This window comes from Pygocentrus nattereri, chromosome 21 (assembly GCF_015220715.1).
Source record: "Pygocentrus nattereri isolate fPygNat1 chromosome 21, fPygNat1.pri, whole genome shotgun sequence".
Classification (NCBI taxonomy): Eukaryota; Metazoa; Chordata; class Actinopteri; order Characiformes; family Serrasalmidae; genus Pygocentrus; species Pygocentrus nattereri.
Window position 1 is genome coordinate 23637617 of NC_051231.1, and position 18238 is coordinate 23655854.

The following is an 18238-nucleotide window of genomic DNA, read 5'->3' on the forward strand; positions in this document are numbered from 1 at the left end:
AGCCATTAAGAGCTAAAAAAAAGTGTTGTTTGCCTTGGTAATGTGCGTCAATGAATTTCTATGGTAGAGCTTTTGAAGGAGCACTGAAGGGATTTGTTTTGATGTTGAAAATCGCTTCTGAGCCTTTAAGTGTGACATCCAGCCCCGCCCTTGACTGGTATAGGCTAACCAATCGCACTGAAAGGCGATCAGCGTTCGGTATTGGCCACAAAAACACTGATCAGTCCATCTCTAATAAAACCTTAATTTTTTACAGGTGAACTTCAGAAAAGCAGGTGCTGGGCATTAGGCATTGGACACAGCTTTTATAAAATATCCTTCTACAGTGTTTCAAATAACAATTTGATTCCAGTTGGAGAAACAGTGTTTATGTAACTTTCTGTAAGAACACATTGCTCAAGTTCTGTGTGAACTCGATAACATAGCTGTGGGCTAGTAATGGCTGATCAGCTCATCTGACTCTGCAGGTGAGTAATAACAGCAAAGCTGAGAGTAATTCATGCAGTGTCTCTTCAGCCCTTGCTGCTCTCCAAATTGCTCATACAGTCACACCCACAACCCCCAAACAGATTCAACCCAGGTGTAGAGCCATGCTGAGCAAAACATGTGAGCTTCACTGCCAAAAATCCTCTCAAGCACACACACACATATACACAGATGTAAAAACTCCACATGCAAGTAGTCATCCTAAAAATCTGAACCAAAACTAAACAAATCCACAAAAGTGCAGCAAATAATGCACCAAATACACAGCACATAAAAAGCCCAAATAAAAATCAATGAGGTTTTCAAATCAAATCTACATGCAGCACTTCAAGTCAATGTAGAGTGAGCTTGTGGTTCCAGACCCATCCGTGGGGTCAGGAACTAGGGACAGTGGAACATTCTCTCTTCATTTCCAGAGATGATGAGGAGGGTAAGGATGTGTGATGAAGCAAAACACACTCAGCGGGTAACCGGGGGAGGGATTTTGGTGTGAATGAACCTTATCGGATCACTGCCACAATGGGATTCAGGCAGGAACACTGCTGTCTAATGAATCAAAATCTTTTCAGACTACTAGGGCCAGCCTTGGGCTAATCAAAGAGGATCTGGAATGGGGGAAAAGCCTTTCTGGTCTATTGGCACAAGATTAGACAAGTTAGCGGATGGCCAGGATCTCATATGGCGCTTCTTAATGAGATCAATTATTACTGCACTTTGTTGTTCGCTGTGAATAGCAGGTTTCAAGCTATGTGTGCTTGTCTACAGCTTTGCTTAAGCAGTCTTGGTAGGAAGAAAACGACAGAAGCGAGTTACTCCACACTCCCCATGTTCCATCACAGTGCCATTAGTTTGTAATGGGATAACGAGAGATTCTCGACAGAAGCAAGAAAAATGCAATTGCGGTGTCAGGATAATAGGGGCTATGAGAGGTGCTGAGAAATGGCACTACAGGCTCTATTAGATAAGGTAAAGAGAACTGAGTGGCACATGAGGCACAGCCTGCAGGCTTCCCCCTACCAAGACTCAAAGAAACAACAAATTCCTGCAGCTAACATTTTCATTATTTGAGGTTAAGCTGGCCTAAAATATGCTATTAACTCAGCTAATGGAAGACAAACAACAGACACATATGTTTTTAAGAGACTGTTCCACAACCTGCACCCCAGTAAAGTACGTTCCAAAAACAACAGCTTGTTTTTACTGTTGCGTTGTTTTCTCTTCTTAAAATTATAAAAATGGAAACCTTACACAATGTATGTAATTGTTAACCAGACAGAATTTAGACTGCAGAAAGGAAACTTGCTATTTATTTAGTTTTTATGTATTTAGTTCTATGTCCTTTTAAACAATGTGAAGCACTAGAAATGACATATTGAGGTTAAAAGTTTATTTATTCAATAATGCTGCTAAAATATATATATATATATATATATATATATATATATATATATATAGATTAAATATTGCCCAGCACTACTACAGTGAGCCAACTGTGATTCAACAGGTCAATATGCAACCTAACATGTCAATAACATTGAAAAAAGTCCTTTTGATTGAAGTTAGCATAATATACAACTGTCAAATTAAGCCAAATTTGTTTGGCTGCTGAATCACATACATAAAGAACTCTGACTGGCCCTGCTGTGGGGAAGAAACTCAAACTGAAGCTTTCCATGATCAGACCATAAGGTTCATTCAGGGCTTCCAGGGTTCACAGCAAACACAGAACAGAAATGAAAAGGGGAGGGGCCAGTGAACATGCTCAAACATTGGTCACACCCTTGACAAACACGGTCTAGGAAACAGAATGACAGACAAAGATCTCTACCTGAGCACCTCCGACAGAGAGGAGTCGCTGTCATCAGACCTAAAGGGCAAAACAGCAGCAGGGTTACGGGAGGGTGGGAGGAGTCTGTTACAGAGAGGGGGAGGGGTTTAGAGGAAGCAGGAAGCAGACAGGGGGTGGGGCATTAGGAGAGGGGTTAACAGGTAAGAGTATGCAAAGTTGGTCAGGAAGGGTTAAATGATATCCGACTGGACATCACAGGATGTGAAGGAGCCCACTCTTGGCTGCAATCTTCAAAACATTTGCTCCAGAACTCCTAAATCCCATCGCAGACATTTACAAACCTCGCAGCCCTGTGTTTTCATCAAACTGTGTAACGTTCTTATAAATATTACATAGCTCAATTCAGTGAGCTGTCTTTTTAAAGTGAGCCACTTTATTGAGCCAGTCAAGGCAGGAAAAACACTTCATTGTCTTTCAAAAAGAGCTCCCTGTCTGTAAGCCATGATAAATGCATATTTTGATTATTTCAACATCTATCACTGCAAATTGAGACACAAACAAGAGAAAAGAGCTCTTACATAAAGATAAATAAGCATTTATACAAAAAGATCAAAGCACATCAGATGTTTAGAGCTTCACAACTGCTGAAACGATCATTGATGAGATGTTAGCTTAAAGTGGCCTGAAATTTTGTTATTAACACAGCTAGAGGCATTTATCATGCAAATGGCCATAAAGTAGCCAACACATCTCAGAAGAGAAACGGGAGCAAATGTTTTTCCTGAAATAAAATTTAAGGGAATAATTAACAGAATGGAGTTTTGTTCCTAAAACATTTCAGTCCTGTCAGCTTAACTGTTAGAAAAATGCATTTAACCGATACCCTATTAGCTCTGCAGAACTTTTGGGAAGTCTCCCGAGTTACCATGACTTGTCTGTTTGGAGAACTGCAAGCTTCCGCAAGTGTTCTGCTCTGTGGGTTCGGTCTGGCACCACAGCAATAGCCGACGCTAATGTCTTCCAGTGAACGACAGGGAAGGCTGAGTTGATACACACAGTGAGAAACAATAACGCTACAAGAGCAAATCAGAAATAATAAGGAACAAAGAGCTGAAGTGCTTTTGCAAAAGCTGTATGCATCAATGGTTTTTGAACAGCAGCAGTGCGAGACTGTACCTTCAGTAGCCAACAGAACAACATGTACACCTGTCAGTTTCAAAGTGTGCAAAGAGAGCTATTTAGGTTGTGGTTTCATGAAACAGCACTCTACAAACCGCCTGACAGATTGCAGTGAATAACAACAAGCCACTGTCTTCCATCTTACCACCTATTTCAAAGTAAGACATCTCTTATGCAACCCTGTGCTGAATTCTAACTACGGAAACCTGAGTTTAAAAATGGTCTCACATATTTTAAGCTTTTCAAATTCAGAGGAAAATCTGATGAGGGTCAATGCACGGTGACCGGTATAATAAGAGTCTTCCCCACTGAACTGCTTCAAATTGTATTCTACATGAAGGGAAGATCAAGTGGAGCGGAGGCGATAACTCAAAGTCAAGGGAAAACAATGCAAGCACCTCTGAACAAAAGCGGAGTGAACCACAGGTTAATGAAGTGTCTCTCTCTTTCACTTTAGGACATCACTACTGATCAGCACTGGTAAGTGAAAATTAATCAACAAGGCATTTATCCCAGCACGTACACACACACACAGGAAAAGGAAGAGAATCATTGCGTGAAATGTTGGCAGAGGGTTGGATTCTGCTGCCCGGCCTTTTCTGTCTTACACTGATTATAACAAAGAAGCTATTCATATTGAGTTGTCAGAATCTCTAAAGTCCTCTGTCCAAATTCTTCGTTCAGCACTAATTCCAGGACTAAAAGGTTATCTGAGACTAATACTCTGCTTAGGGTATTAATTCCTATTAGGCTGAATGGGAGTGGCATACAATACAGTAATGAGCACATTATAGCATAAAGACATGGCAGGAGCCATAAGTAGCATGTTACTAGGGCTGTCAACAGTGATCATATAAGTAGCTGAGTAATCTAGTCATTCTTTATAAAAGGCGAAACAATAAAAACTGACTTAAATGGACAATAACAAACTATACAAAGAAATTAAAATACGTAAGCAGAAAAAGACACACTGACAAGCCTCCAACAAAACTTTAACAATAAAATATAAAGACATTTTGTAGCATAAAATGGATGTATTGGATATGGCCTTCTGGCTGTTTCTAACTGTAGCAGAGCCTAGTGAGAGAATATAAAAATATGCATTATAAAGCAAATTGTCAATTAATTATAGTTGCCTGTAAATGAGTTTAATTCAGTAATTGTGACAACCTTACATATTAAAACCCTAAAGGTCACCACTTCAGTTCCTTACTCTCCAAGTAACTTCAAAGGATACACAATGATATCGTAATCATATCAGTATCAGCAGCATGGGAGAGATTATTTGACTGCTGTTTCAGAGCCGTCACTAAAGAATAAGTATTAACATTAATAGGCATAAGATTCAAGAGTTTAATAGGTAATATTAATTCATGAATGGACTGCAATATAGGAGAAACTGATGACGCTAAAACCGAAATAATACTTTGAAATGAAAAATAACAAGCAAAGATGTTCAAATAAATTCTAGTGAGAAAACAGAAGCAACGAACTTGACAATGGCCTTGTGCAAAACAGAGAAAACTGCTATCTAGCATGCAATGTGCCACTCTCCACACTCACTACGCCCCACATTCAACTCAATATTCAGCAGGCTGAAAAAGTAACAAGATGACAGGCCTAACCGATGACCGCTTCAACTCTGTATGGCAATCTCAGGCACTGCTGATTCGATTACAGAGGGAAAAGGCTAAGACAGCCATCTTCAGAAGGTGGAATAATTGGTTATCCTGCCCTAATTTGCCCACTCGTCGTGCTATAATGAGTATCCACAGGAGCCGCACAGCTAACTGAAGCTTACGGTGTCAGGCCCTTGTTATCTCTGCGATCTTGCTACACTGCTTCTTGCAGCTCATACAAGCTGCACTCACAGACCTATCAGAGGAGGGAATTATCTACTGTATTAATCATAGGGGAATGCAGAGCAATGTTGATGAACTCAAAGAAGGCTCTGACTTATCTACTGGGGAAATATAAATCCCTGCCTAATTGGCAGCTGTAAAGAACTGACCCTCGACTCAATGTCTAACTGACAAAATATTATGTTTCAACACAAAGTTTTCTTAATCATAAAGTAAAGAAAAACAAACCAAGGGAGAAATTTATACTAGAAAGTTAGGCAACAAAAGAAGACAACATATGAATGCAGAAATCCACAGTGTGCAAGTAGTACTCACTTGTCCAGTGCAGACCCCTGGCTCTGGTTGCTGGTAAGGCGGGAGAAAACATTGCGGTCATTTCGGGTACGAAGAGGAGGGGAGGAAGGAGGTGTGTAGACAACTTCAGGAGGCCTGAGCAAGAAAAATATAATACCAGGTCAAAGTATGACAAAATGTACTCAAAAACATGAGGATTAGTTTTATGTAGGGGAGGTCTGTATATCTGTAAATATATATATATCTCTATATAATTTCCCAAAAATGTCATATAACCCAGATTAAAATATTTGTCTGGATGCTCATATCAGTTTTACACAACAGGCAGAGCACTCAATAACAATAACAGCACAAATATAGCCACATCTAATGTGTTATTAATCCACTGTGAGGTCAATTTGTCAAGGACTAGTATTACTGTGGGAGCTCAACCAACTGCAGAAAGGAATCTAGTGAAGCATTAATGCTTGCCAGATGTGTGAAAACTACATAGATTGCATACTGTATTCATACAGGATCGTTTTACTGGTAATAATTTAAATTACTGTACCTCTCCAAGTAAAATTAATCCAATATGAATCAGGAATTTATGCAAAAATTTTTATTCCTAAGACTTGTTAAAACTACATAGTTTGCTCACTGATACTGAATTAAATTATGGACCATGCCAGCAAGCATTTAAACCCCTGTACCTCTTCAGGTAAAACTAGTATGAATCAGAACCTTAGTCAAGAATTATTACTTGACAGATCTCTAAAAGTACATAGATTGCAGATTTAAACTGGTTTAAATTACAGATCTCTCCATCAAGCACCTAAATTACTATATCTCTCGAGGTAATACTAATCCAGTATGAATCATGAGTGTACTCAAGAATTATTAGTTGTCAAATGTATTAAAACTACAAAGATTGTAGATCCATACTGAACTAAATCACAGATCTCATGGGTAATCTTTAAAATGACTATAAATCTCCAGGTAAAAGGAATCCAGTTCAAACATAGCTAAAGTTTGCCGTTGAAATGAATGTACTATCCTACCTCAAAACCTCAGAATCTCCCCTTTGCTGAACTTGGCATGACATTAGACCAGAAATATAACCAAAGCAAGTGCAAATGCTCTGAGCTACACAGAACCGATTCTGTGCATCAATTCTTTAAAAATGTGGCACCTAGAAATTCACAAAATACAGTAAAGCCCAGAAATATTTGGACCGTGACACAGGTTTTGGTATTTTAGCTGTTTACCAAAACATATTCAAGATACAGTTGTATAATCAACATGAGCTTTAAGTGCATTAATTTGAGGGTATTCACATCCCAATTGGAGGAAGGGATTAGGAATTATGGCTCTTTAATATGTAGCTGCCTGTTTTTCAAGGGTCCAAAGGTAATTGGACAATTATCTCAAAAGCTTGGAAGGCTTGGAATGGCTCATGATCCAAAGCACACCACATCGTCTGTAAAACATGGTGGAGGCAGTGTGATGACATGGGCATGCATGGCTTCCAATGGCACTGGGTCACTAGTGTTTGCTGATGATGTGACAGAAGACAGAAGCAGCCGGATGAATTCTGATGTGTACAGGGATATATTTTCTGCTCAGATTCAACCAAATGCAGCAAGGTTGATTGGACATCGCTTCACAGTGCAGATGGACAATGACCCAAAACTTACTGCGAAAGCAACCCAGGAGTTTAAGGCAAAGAAGTGGAATATTCTGCAATGGCTGAGTCAGTCACCAGATCTCAACGCGTTCAACAAAGTGTTAAAAATGAACATTTTATTTATGGTAAAGTTAATTTGTCCAGTTACTCTTTTGCCCCTGAAATGAGGAGGCTTTGCAGAAAAATGGCTGCAATTCCTAAACATTTCATAGGATATTTTTGTTCAACCCCTTGAATTAAACCTAAAAGTCTACACTTCAATTGCATCTCAGTTGTTGATTTTCAAATCCAATGTGGTGGCATGCAGAGCCCAAATCATGAAGATTGTGTCCCTGTCCAAATATTTCTGGGCCTAACTGTAACACAAGCATAAGCAGCCTGCTGAGCACTACAGCAAGAGTCACTACACTAAGCAGGACCCATGCAGAAATTGGACAGACTTATTCCATCCTTCCTCTGTGTGATTCAGTGGCCACCTCCCTGTCCTCTAGTTATTTTCACCTAAGCAACAAATGAAGCAACACACGGTCAAACTGTTTGTTGGTGGCTGGACATGTTTACTGCTATTGTGGCTGTTGTAATCATTACTATTTTGACCAGACACTGTGATTAGTTCTCTATCACCCCTTTGAGTACTGAGGTTTATAACCACCACAATAATATAAGAATGGATGCTCAATATGTACTGTGCATTGTTTTGCCTGAGCATTGCCATTTAAATACTTGTATATATCTGGTTTTAGACTTAAAACTACATTCACTATAATCACTGTGATCACAAAGAATTTTATTTCAAGCAATGGCAACGAACAGGAGAAGGAAAAACATTCTTAACTTTAACGTACATTAATGTAACAAGATTTTATTGCAAATAATTTTGTATTATTTTTATTGGTCCGTTCATCATGAAATGTTTGCACAAAGTAAAGGGCAGCTAGAACTAAAATAGTTTTGATAAGACTGCTATAATTTACAATACCATACAACCAGAAAGCTTCAAAGAATTTAGATACCTGTACTGGCTCCTGTCGTAAGACTGCCTCCTGGTCAGTGGAGATGATGTGTCTGAGATTCTGGACTGCCTGGGACTGAAAAATATATAGATAAGGTTTCAATCTGCTCTCAATAGTTCTGATGCAAAGATAATTATTTCTACGCACACTAGCAGATGCAACACAGCATCACTACACACACACAAATTTTCTAAGCCGCCTATCCTTCTGGCTCATAGGGGGTGCTGGAGCCTATCCCAGGGCAGACAGACAGACACACACACAGTCACACCTAGGGGCAATTTAGCATGTCCAATTGGCCTGACTGCATGTCTTTGGACTGTGGGAGGAAACCGGAGAACCCGGAGGAAACCCACACAGACACGAAGAGAACACGCACAGCAGCAGTAAATATGGATAAATGCAATACATATACGGAAGTCATGTAGTCTCACTCACAATGTGTGTCCTCGAACCGGCAGGCTGATTGTGCGGGACACACTTTCTCTGTAGGGCTCGCGGAGAGCAAAGCCTAAGCCATTCTCATGGATCTCAGACAGAGACGCCAGAGACTTGGTGATGTTCTTCGTTGTCAAGTCGAGGATGGGGCCTATGTATTCAGCTGACACTGCCTTCATTTGTCCAGAGATGCGAGGTTCAGCCTTGAAAGGTGTATGAGGCACAAAAGCTGATTAGAGATCAATTTATGAAATTTATTTCCTGGCTGTATGAATTGAGCTGAATAGATCTTAGATGTGAAGTCCTACTCAGAAACATTTCATTTCTTTCTGAGTTATACTGCCATCCAGTGGCCATTCCACTACCACACAAATTAGGGGTGTAGCTCGTGATTGCAGAATGCATAAATTAAGTCCATTACAATCCATTACATTACAATCCATTACAATGAACAATGTAGAGGAGTAAAATTTGTACTAACAGCCTTCAGTTGTTAATGGGACAGGTTTACCTTGAGCTTGAAGTCATCTTGACTGGCTGAAGATTTCATTTGGGAGTAACTGTGACAAGAAAAAAAACTTTAAGACAATAATAGGTTGGTCCTGGTCATGAAATACATGGCTACAAAGAGGAGACTGACCTGGTTTCTGAGGCCTGGCTGAACTCTGACACCTCCTCATCTGTGCTGGCATAGCCGTTCTCTGTGGAAAACAAATCAATTCACTTTATAATATTCAATGCATGTAGTCAATGAACACTAAATGAACAAGATCCAGGTTACAGTCTAAAAAAGAAAAAATATAAGACTTTGCTAACTGTCATAGTGAAAATCAAACACACAGCTTACTGAAAAAAAATAAAGAATGTAATATAATCTGATAGTGCCCTGAAGTCTGACTAATAGGGAACAAAGCAACAAGTCAGCTCATCACTTTGACATACGGGAATTTGAATAAAATTTGTATGACCTTATTTTCAGTATCAGTACTGAAACTGGTATTGATTTGAGTCTGATTAAAATAAAAGAACTGTAATTCTAGTATAGCACCTATCTTGCTACTACTGAAATTAGGGTATATGTGACCTGTTTTATGTTGTTTTATGTTATGTAGCACTACTAGCAATTCTGTGACATTTCAGGCTAGATTTGTTACAAAATCAGACTGGTCTATTCAGTTTGTCCTTTGATATCTGATCCAGGATTTTCTGTTGGTATCAAATATATAGATATGCTGTCATCTCTAGTTTGAACAAACTCACCCTGTTGGACATTATGAATGAGAGCTTGTAACTCTGGGATACACTCTGCCTTTTCTCTCAAGGCATCCAGGATCATGTGATTCTGGGAAGAACCAATCACATCAGTCTGACGCAGCTGCCCCTCCAGCAGTCTGATCTGGGCCTCCTTCTGGGCCACCTGCAAGTTCTACGTACACACACAGAGGTTCATCAAATTTTGCAACTCTTTAAACTCAGTTGCTCTGTATGTAAAAACACATGTACTTACCACTGCAACAAATAAAAAGTTAAATTATGCACTCACTGAGCCTCACTTGTGTACTTTACCCCGTTTTATTGTTTTATTCCAGGTATAACCTTTAAGAAGCTAGATGAAGTGACAGAAAGAGTTTGAGGCAGCTCACCTTGTCTATGGAAGCCTTCAGAAAGTGGTCCAGAAGGTGGCGAGCTTCAGCCAGGGAGCAGGAGCTGATGACAACTGAGGTGTCCACTGAGTCCAGCTCATCCTACAGGAACGACGCAGGATTTCAGGTCCCATCATGAAAGTGTACACCCAATCATATCCTCAATGTTAGTAATCACCAAACTCCCACTTGCAGTCTCAGCCTCCCTTATCATATGGACCAGTCAGCCTAAGCAAGCGAGAAGCCAGCCACCACATCTTTTCTAATTACTGATTGTACACTGTTGCAGCGCAGCTGAACGTGCTTGGAAGAGTGCACTGGCTGCTCAATTCAATGTTAGTGAGCTGGCACATGCACAGAACTGGCTAGTACTACTGTGCATCGAAAGAGAGAGGAACTAAGACAGTGTTTCCATACAAAGAGCAGTTGTGCTCCAGCCATAGATGGCTATAGGACCAGTGACTCAACTCTGTGATAGGACCCAGCCTTCTTAGCCACTCACAAGCCCAAATATTTTTATATCAACTTCACTAGAAACAAGACTTTTGAATATATGCAAAAATCGATATCTATTTATGTACCAAAAATAACACTTTTGAATGTAAACGAACACGGACAACTAAAAATAGGTCATATCTGTATATATTCAAAAGTTTGCCTGTTTTTTGAGTCACTAAGATGGTTGTGTCCTACTGCTGAGACAGAATCCCACAGCCATCCGCACAGTGACTTCAGAAAAAGCAGAAACATAATTTTAATTGCAACATCCTTTCTTTCTCTGACTTATCGTTCAATAAGATGTCAACATTTTAGCTGTGAATTTGGCTCATATAGACTAACCTTGGTTTCCTCAATCTGTACAATGGTGGCCTGGCAGTCTGACAGGCTGTCATTGATGTAGTCAATGTTGGCGTTGAGCACCTCAATTTCTTCATTCATCTCTTGAACAACTCTCTCATCTTCATCCTCCCCAGGCCCCTCACTTAAGAGTTTCTCTCGTTTACGCAACAGCGCCTCCTGCTGCATGGACAGCTCTTCCCGTTTCTGACAGAAGCAAGAGACAGAAAAAACAATAGACAGCAATGAGAAGAGAGCAAGACAAAATGAGGGAGATAAATTGAGAAAAAAGAAAAAAGGTACTGATACATTAGCAATGATTATTTCTATATACAAAGCTTTGAACACCCCCCTTGTCAAATGACGTTTTGATTTTTTTTGCTGTGGTGCCTATACTTCTATACGTCTTTACGTATGTATATACACACATCTTTAAACAATGAAGCAAATTTATTCTAAAATTATTATTAATCTTATTATATATATCATTTATATCGTTATATCATTTCTATAATTATATATATCATTTATATATTTGTATTTATATTATTAAAGTTCCAAAAAATCCTTGTTCCCTAATACCAGTCAGAAAGCCCCATATGCTGGCAGCACCTTTATAAGGCGGTCCATGTCAGCCTCCATGTTGGAAATGGTCATCCTCTGCATCACTATATCCATGACCCTCCTCTCCAGAGCTTGCCATTTCTGCCGTGCCGTCTTTGAGAAGCTGCTGCTCACACCTTTTCTCTGGAACTTTTTTCTGCTGCTGCAGATCAGAAGGAATAAGCTATCAATTATTTTGTAACAAAGAACTGCTATGTAGGCATTCACCTATTGGTCATTTGATCATCTGTAAATCAAGTCAAACACTTGAAAACTTACAAATGAGTTGCAAATTTCCAAATTATATTAAAAACTTGAAATTTTGCAACATATTTGAAGCCTTGAGAGTGTAAAAACTCATCTTCAAAATTAAAACAGGGAGAGGGTATTCTAGCCAATACACACTCTCCCATAGTTAGATGACCTTTGTGTTATGACACTTGCATGAAACTCATTCATGAATGTCATCAAGACCCCAAGAAAAAGCTAATCTGAATACAGAGGATAATGAGCCACTGCTCAAATAGACCTCAACACAGCGACACACACACTCTGTCCACACACCTAGCCAGCCGGTTCCCTCCCCCACTGCCCTCGCTCTCTCCCAGGTAGCCATTCAGTTTGGAGTTCCACTGGCGCACGATGCTAGAGACTGAGCGACTGGATTCAGGCTCAGACGAGGTGGTGGTAGTGCTGGCAGACAGCTCGGCTCCAGAGTCAAGGCTGGGCTGCCGGCGGGACACACGGCCGGCCACACGCTCAGACATGGGCTTAGCAAGCCTCCGCAGGGCCGTTACCTCCTGAGTCTTCCTCCGCAGAACAATCTCCTGCTGACGCTTCTGCGACTCAAGTGCACGGATCTGATACTGCGAGGGGGCAAAAATTCAAAAGAAAAAATACATAGCTTAACTTCTTAATCTCTACGGGTGTGCAGCATGTGGACAAACGTGAGAAACAGTTTGTCAGGAGACCATTTTTGCACCTTGGATCTTATTGGATCTGGATCTCAGGGGCATTTTGGAGCTTTTAACTATATTCAAATTTACAGCTACATTCATGTTACCATACTGAAGTGTCACAAATCAGATTTGTTTCCTTTTTGCAACACAGATCTGCTTTTTCACAGCTGTGTGGGCACATAACAAGTCAGATCAGAGCCACTTTCTAATGTGCTTTAGACCAGATACATAGTCTGTGGCCATGAATGAAATGGTCAGATTAGAATTCAAGTGTTGAATTCAGTGTTACCGTGACAACAACTTGAATAATGAACAGCTGAAAACTAATTATCTTAGCGACCAAGGCTTGTTCTAATGGTTCAGCTTGTTTGTTGTTTATGACACACGTGATTCATCCATATGATATCAGATTTTTCTCACTTGCATATACAAACGTGAACCATTATGTCAGAAATATGAGATCTGAGCAAAAAAAATCTGAATTGAGCGATGTGATTTGGAATGTGAATGCAGCCTTTGACCATTTTATTTTTCTAGACAGATAGATAGATACATACATAGATAGAAAGATAGGTCACTTTGTTAAGAGGGAAATTTGTCTATTACAGCAGTATAAAGTACAATAGAGAGAAAAACAATAGCAAAAGTATTGTCATTCATTATTATACAGATGCACAAACAGAAGAAGATATAAAATAAAATATTCTAAAACATCCATAAAATATTGTCATGCAAAAATAATTAAGTAAAATCTCATAAATATTATGCAGGGGACAATGCATGTCATTCAATGTCAATTCCTGACATCAGTCCACACTTCAATTCTTCACTCATAATTATTTATCTTGTAAGTTTCACAGAGGCTCTAGAGTAGTTCATACAAGTTACTGAATATATCTTTGGATTACCTTAAATCAACATTAAACCTAACTTGAAAATAAAATATGGTTTTGCACGCATCCTAAAATTCTATCAAAAATGTAATGATGATGAAGTTTACTAACTGAATGCTTTTGGACTATTCTTCAACTAACCTCCTGCCGTCGCTGTTCCTTCTTGAGCTGAGCGATCTCTCTGTTCCTCTTGGCCTCAATCATCCTCCTCCTCTGCTGCTCCTCTTTCATCTGCTTCATCAGTGCCACCTGCAAGTGGGAAAATAAACAACATGCTAAAAATGTGTACAGAAATCTAACTAGGTCAGAGCTGCTGTGTGTGGTGCATTACACTGTGCTGGACTGTTACACTAACCAATATCTGGAGCAGATTAAAAATGGTTTTATTATAAATGAGAAGAATACAAACATTTTTAAGGTCAGTCAAGCAGTTTATTATGCAAGCACAGCTCCAGCACAAACCTATGAAGTACACCAAACACTTCATGTCTACAGTTTGTCTCTAGATGGCAGCATTTCTATATATTCTGTGTGTCATCACTCCTGCACTAACTGTACCTTGGCTTTCTTCATCTCCGCCACCTCAGCCTGCAGTTTCTTGAGCTCTCTCTCATAGCGGCCTTGGTTCTTTAGTAGGCGACCGTGCTCTTTCTGCGCGGCTTGCAGCTTAACCAGATCCCTGTTCATCTCCTTCAAGCGCTTCTCATACTCTGCTTTGATCTTGCTGGCCTTCTCTTCTGTGTAGTTCTCCATGGACACTGTTAAAACACCATGCAGAGCACTCGTTGAAGAGTTTGGTTGTCAAATGGGTGGTAAAACAAAGAGAATGACACCTAGGTTGGCTTTTTGCAACCAAAAATCTTTCATATTCATTCTGATTGGCAGTAACGCAATATGCCCTCTAATTAGCAATGTACCAAATATTCAGCTGAAAAAGGTCAAATACATTTATAATAATTTTGGAAAGAGAAAAAAGGCTGAATAATTTGACTGAAAAGAAAAATAAAGAGTTTGCAAGTTTGTTTCAAATTTTCCTCTGAGATGAATAAAGTCTGATGCTTTCCCTAACATCAGTGACAGATAATCAAAGAAGATATGAATTAAAAGAATACTCCAGCATTTTTCAACATAATCTTCTGCCACATCTGAATCTACATGCTACAGATAATAATTTCAATGTGTTTCCTTGCATTTAGCAAAAGAACTGGAAAACTATTGATTCAAAAAACTTATAATGGAAGCCAGTGAGAAGATGCTGAAGCAATTGTTGTTTTGCTTCCATTATGTATGTATTTTGATAATTATTTCAAGTAATTGTCCATGATTATCAAATGTATGCTACAAATGCGAAAGCAAAAGAGGTTTGGTTAAAACTCTGGAGTATTCTTTTACAGACATACAGGTAAGTACCTGATGTTACTACACATAAAGCACCCAAGGCCCTCTGCATGTGGCTACAGCTTTAATCAGGGTAAATATGTGTGGTAAACATGTGCTGGGGTGGAGACTTACTGAGGTTCTGCAATACACGGTCTCTCTCCAGCTGTGTGTCCCGGATCTTGTTCTGAAGTAGAATGAGCTTCTCCTCGTACTGGAGCTTCAGAGTCAGCAGCCGCCGCTGGCTGTTCTCCAGCTCGTCGATCAGCCTCTGCTTGATCTCTATTTCACATGTCAAGTCTGCCAAGTCCGCCTGAAAGTTAGCTGAGAGAAGAGAACCACAGAACAGACATCTAAGCCACTTAACATTTGCAAAACCTTCAGATTCTCCGCTTGTCTTTTATATCAGAAGTCTTAACTGACTCATTAGTTTTCTGTTCCACAAAGCAAACTCCAGACCTTTTTCATCGGAGTCAGAGTCCGAGTCCACCAGACTCTCATCACTATCAAACTCTTCTTCCTCTCTGATCTCTTCTTCCTCATCCTCCTCATCTTCATCACAGCCACTCTCCTCCTCAGGAAGTGGGTACATGCCATCCTAAACAGATACAACATATAAACACAATTAAGTAAACAGTAATTGCCAATAATATCTGCAAATACTGCTGAGACATGGTTTTATTTCTAACAGTGGAAATATTGACAATGACATGCAGATAACTAGCAAAATTTTGACAAAGCCAGGATGATTCAAACTCTCAATCTCTCAACAGGGCAAAACCATAAAGATGTCAATATGAGACACTCCTTATTTAATTACATGATGACAACACAGGCTGACCTGGTGATAATGCACTAATAAAAAATTTGAAACGTTAGAAACCCCCATGCTACAATATTTCTATTGTTTAAGATAATCAGTGTCGGCTGTTTATTTGAGTTTAGGAAGTGTGACAAGTGAGACCTGACAATTGAGACCTGACAATCTGTAAGTAAAGCACTGCTTAACTACAATTCTAACACAGAAGTATAAAATACACTAATCATGATCAAATTTTTAACCCTTTAAAATCTATCACTCAAATAATTTTCACATTAATCTGGTCCTAAATGGTTACAGAAGACTAATTTACTAACTTCTTCAGGCTCATTATCAGAGTCACCGTCTCCGTTTTCTCTGCTCAGGACACTCTCTCCATTCTGCTCGTTCTCCTGTGCCTGAAGCTTCGCTCTCTTCTTCAAGCCCTTCTCCCTCTCTGGACTGTAGAAAGGGAGGAAAATATAGATTTGACAAAAAAATTACCAAACCATAACATACATTTACTCATAAGCACAGAATATGGCTGGCAATATTCCAAGAACCAATGTGTCCATTCATACTTCCATAGGAATTGAGTACTACTTAACAGTAACGTGAAATGTTGCACAGTGATAAGAAGAGACGGCCCACAGCAATGTGTAAGCTGGGAAAATGCATTCAGCATGCAGGTTATACTGATGTGCCCAAACATGTGACCAGCAAGTTATACGAGACTACTGGTATACATGGCACCCTATAGCACACTGGCTTTTTACATACTGCATACAAACATGGCAAATCAAGATTAAACTTCTACTGTGTAAATACAGTACTACATAAATATATTGTACTGTAATATACAAAGTCACAGTGTCTGAATGGCACATTGTATAAAACACTGCAGTGTATAAATATCCTGCATTAAGTACTGCATGAGTATTTTATATTTATTTAACTAGGTATAAAAAAAATCAGGACCTTAGTTTGCAAATACTACTCTTAATATTTTGTGGACATCTCAAAGGCACAAGGGCACAATTAACAGAAAGAGACAAAAATGGCCTCATCAGTCCTGTTTCAAAACTCTAGTGAATTTGAGCAATCATAAAGCAGTCTAATGGCAATTTGATTTGACCAGAGGGACCAATAACTGCAGGAAAAATTAATACCAGAGCTGTTGCCTCTGCCCTTGCTTGGTCTGAGTCATTCCTCTGACTGACCCATAATAACTGCAGAAGCACTGGGGATCAAAGAGCTCAGCCATTACCTGAGACCCCTTCCCTATTAGAGCCAAATTAGGCTCCTCCACTGCAGCTGCAGCAGGATGTCCCAATACTCTTCCTCATTGCACAGAGATTTATGGAGGGCTATTTGTATCTGTGCCAGCTTGTTGTCCTTCGCTTTAATCAGAGTCACACACACATTCTCAAACACTTGCACAATTGCAGATAAATCTGCAGCCAGCAGGTTTTATAGCTGAAACTAGACACTGTTTTGCTGTTGTAGGAGTTAAGGGAAGCGGGACCACTTTTGCCAGCAGAAAATAGAGAAAGAAAACGTGTTGGATGTTAAGAAAGAACCCTGCCTTGGTCATGTTGCACCATGTATCATGGCGTACCATAAACCCACCAGCCACTTTATTAAGAACACTTCTTTGCATCTTGTAGAGTTACAGACAGTGTTGATGCACAGTGTTCAATCTTCTAGCCCTTTATCAATGGTCACTCAGTGATTACAGATAGGCTGCAGTCCAAACTGACCCTTTAACAAAGCCCCTCAGGTTAGCACTTCTAAATCTGATAAGCTTTTAATAGCAAGAGATGATTTATCCCACTAAACGGCAATTGGTAGGGGCGGGGTTTAGCACAGGGTCAAATAGTTGGCAAAGGACAATGTAAAGTAGGTAGAGGTCATAAAGTTGCTCCATTTATTCTTCTTTCGCATTATCCACTTTACAACTGAGTAAAATGTTTGCAAATTTCACAGCTAACTATTCATCAGCCATCTCTTTTCACCTCTTGCGCCTCTGATTCCTCTCCTTCTTCTTCAGTCTCTCAATGTCCAACTTGGCTCGACGAATCACATCCGTCATCTCTGCCTCCATGGAAACAGAGGGGGAGGAGCCCAGTGGGAGCCCAGGGGTGGAGGCATGGGAGGCAGGGTAAGGAGAGCGAGCAGAGAGACGAGACACACTGCGTCTCAAGGATTCATTCATTGCCTCACTCTCCAGCAGCTTAGACCTACGACAAAATGGGAAACGTTTACATTTAAAGATTGAAATATTTTGTATAGAACTGTTAAGCTTACTGTTGATAATGTGGAATAGTTTGCAAGGAACAGTTGCAAATTGCTAACAATAAATTAAAATTAACAGCCACCAATTAGCATTTTGCAAATGAT

The 18238-nt window shown here is 39.7% G+C and overlaps 1 protein-coding gene across 8 annotated transcripts in view; it reads right to left on the reverse strand.

Annotated features, from left to right (window-relative positions):
• Positions 1 to 18238, reverse strand: part of kif21b (kinesin family member 21B) — an 86586-nt gene that overhangs the window by 22749 nt on the left and 45599 nt on the right. For 4 of the 8 annotated variants that reach the window (XM_017712861.2, XM_017712841.2, XM_037532312.1 and 1 more), the window contains exons 11-27: positions 17854 to 18078; positions 16177 to 16300; positions 15499 to 15637; positions 15175 to 15363; positions 14221 to 14420; positions 13804 to 13911; positions 12375 to 12676; positions 11820 to 11973; positions 11211 to 11414; positions 10371 to 10472; positions 9988 to 10153; positions 9368 to 9428; positions 9239 to 9287; positions 8728 to 8930; positions 8290 to 8364; positions 5632 to 5745; positions 2315 to 2353 (exon numbers count right to left, since the gene is read on the reverse strand). In XM_017712861.2, coding sequence (XP_017568350.1) covers positions 2315 to 2353; positions 5632 to 5745; positions 8290 to 8364; positions 8728 to 8930; positions 9239 to 9287; positions 9368 to 9428; positions 9988 to 10153; positions 10371 to 10472; positions 11211 to 11414; positions 11820 to 11973; positions 12375 to 12676; positions 13804 to 13911; positions 14221 to 14420; positions 15175 to 15363; positions 15499 to 15637; positions 16177 to 16300; positions 17854 to 18078 — 2454 coding nt within the window. The remainder of the gene's footprint in view (positions 1 to 2314; positions 2354 to 5631; positions 5746 to 8289; positions 8365 to 8727; positions 8931 to 9238; positions 9288 to 9367; positions 9429 to 9987; positions 10154 to 10370; positions 10473 to 11210; positions 11415 to 11819; positions 11974 to 12374; positions 12677 to 13803; positions 13912 to 14220; positions 14421 to 15174; positions 15364 to 15498; positions 15638 to 16176; positions 16301 to 17853; positions 18079 to 18238) is intronic. The other 4 variants (XM_037532313.1, XM_017712848.2, XM_037532314.1 and 1 more) reach the window with 2 other exon arrangements.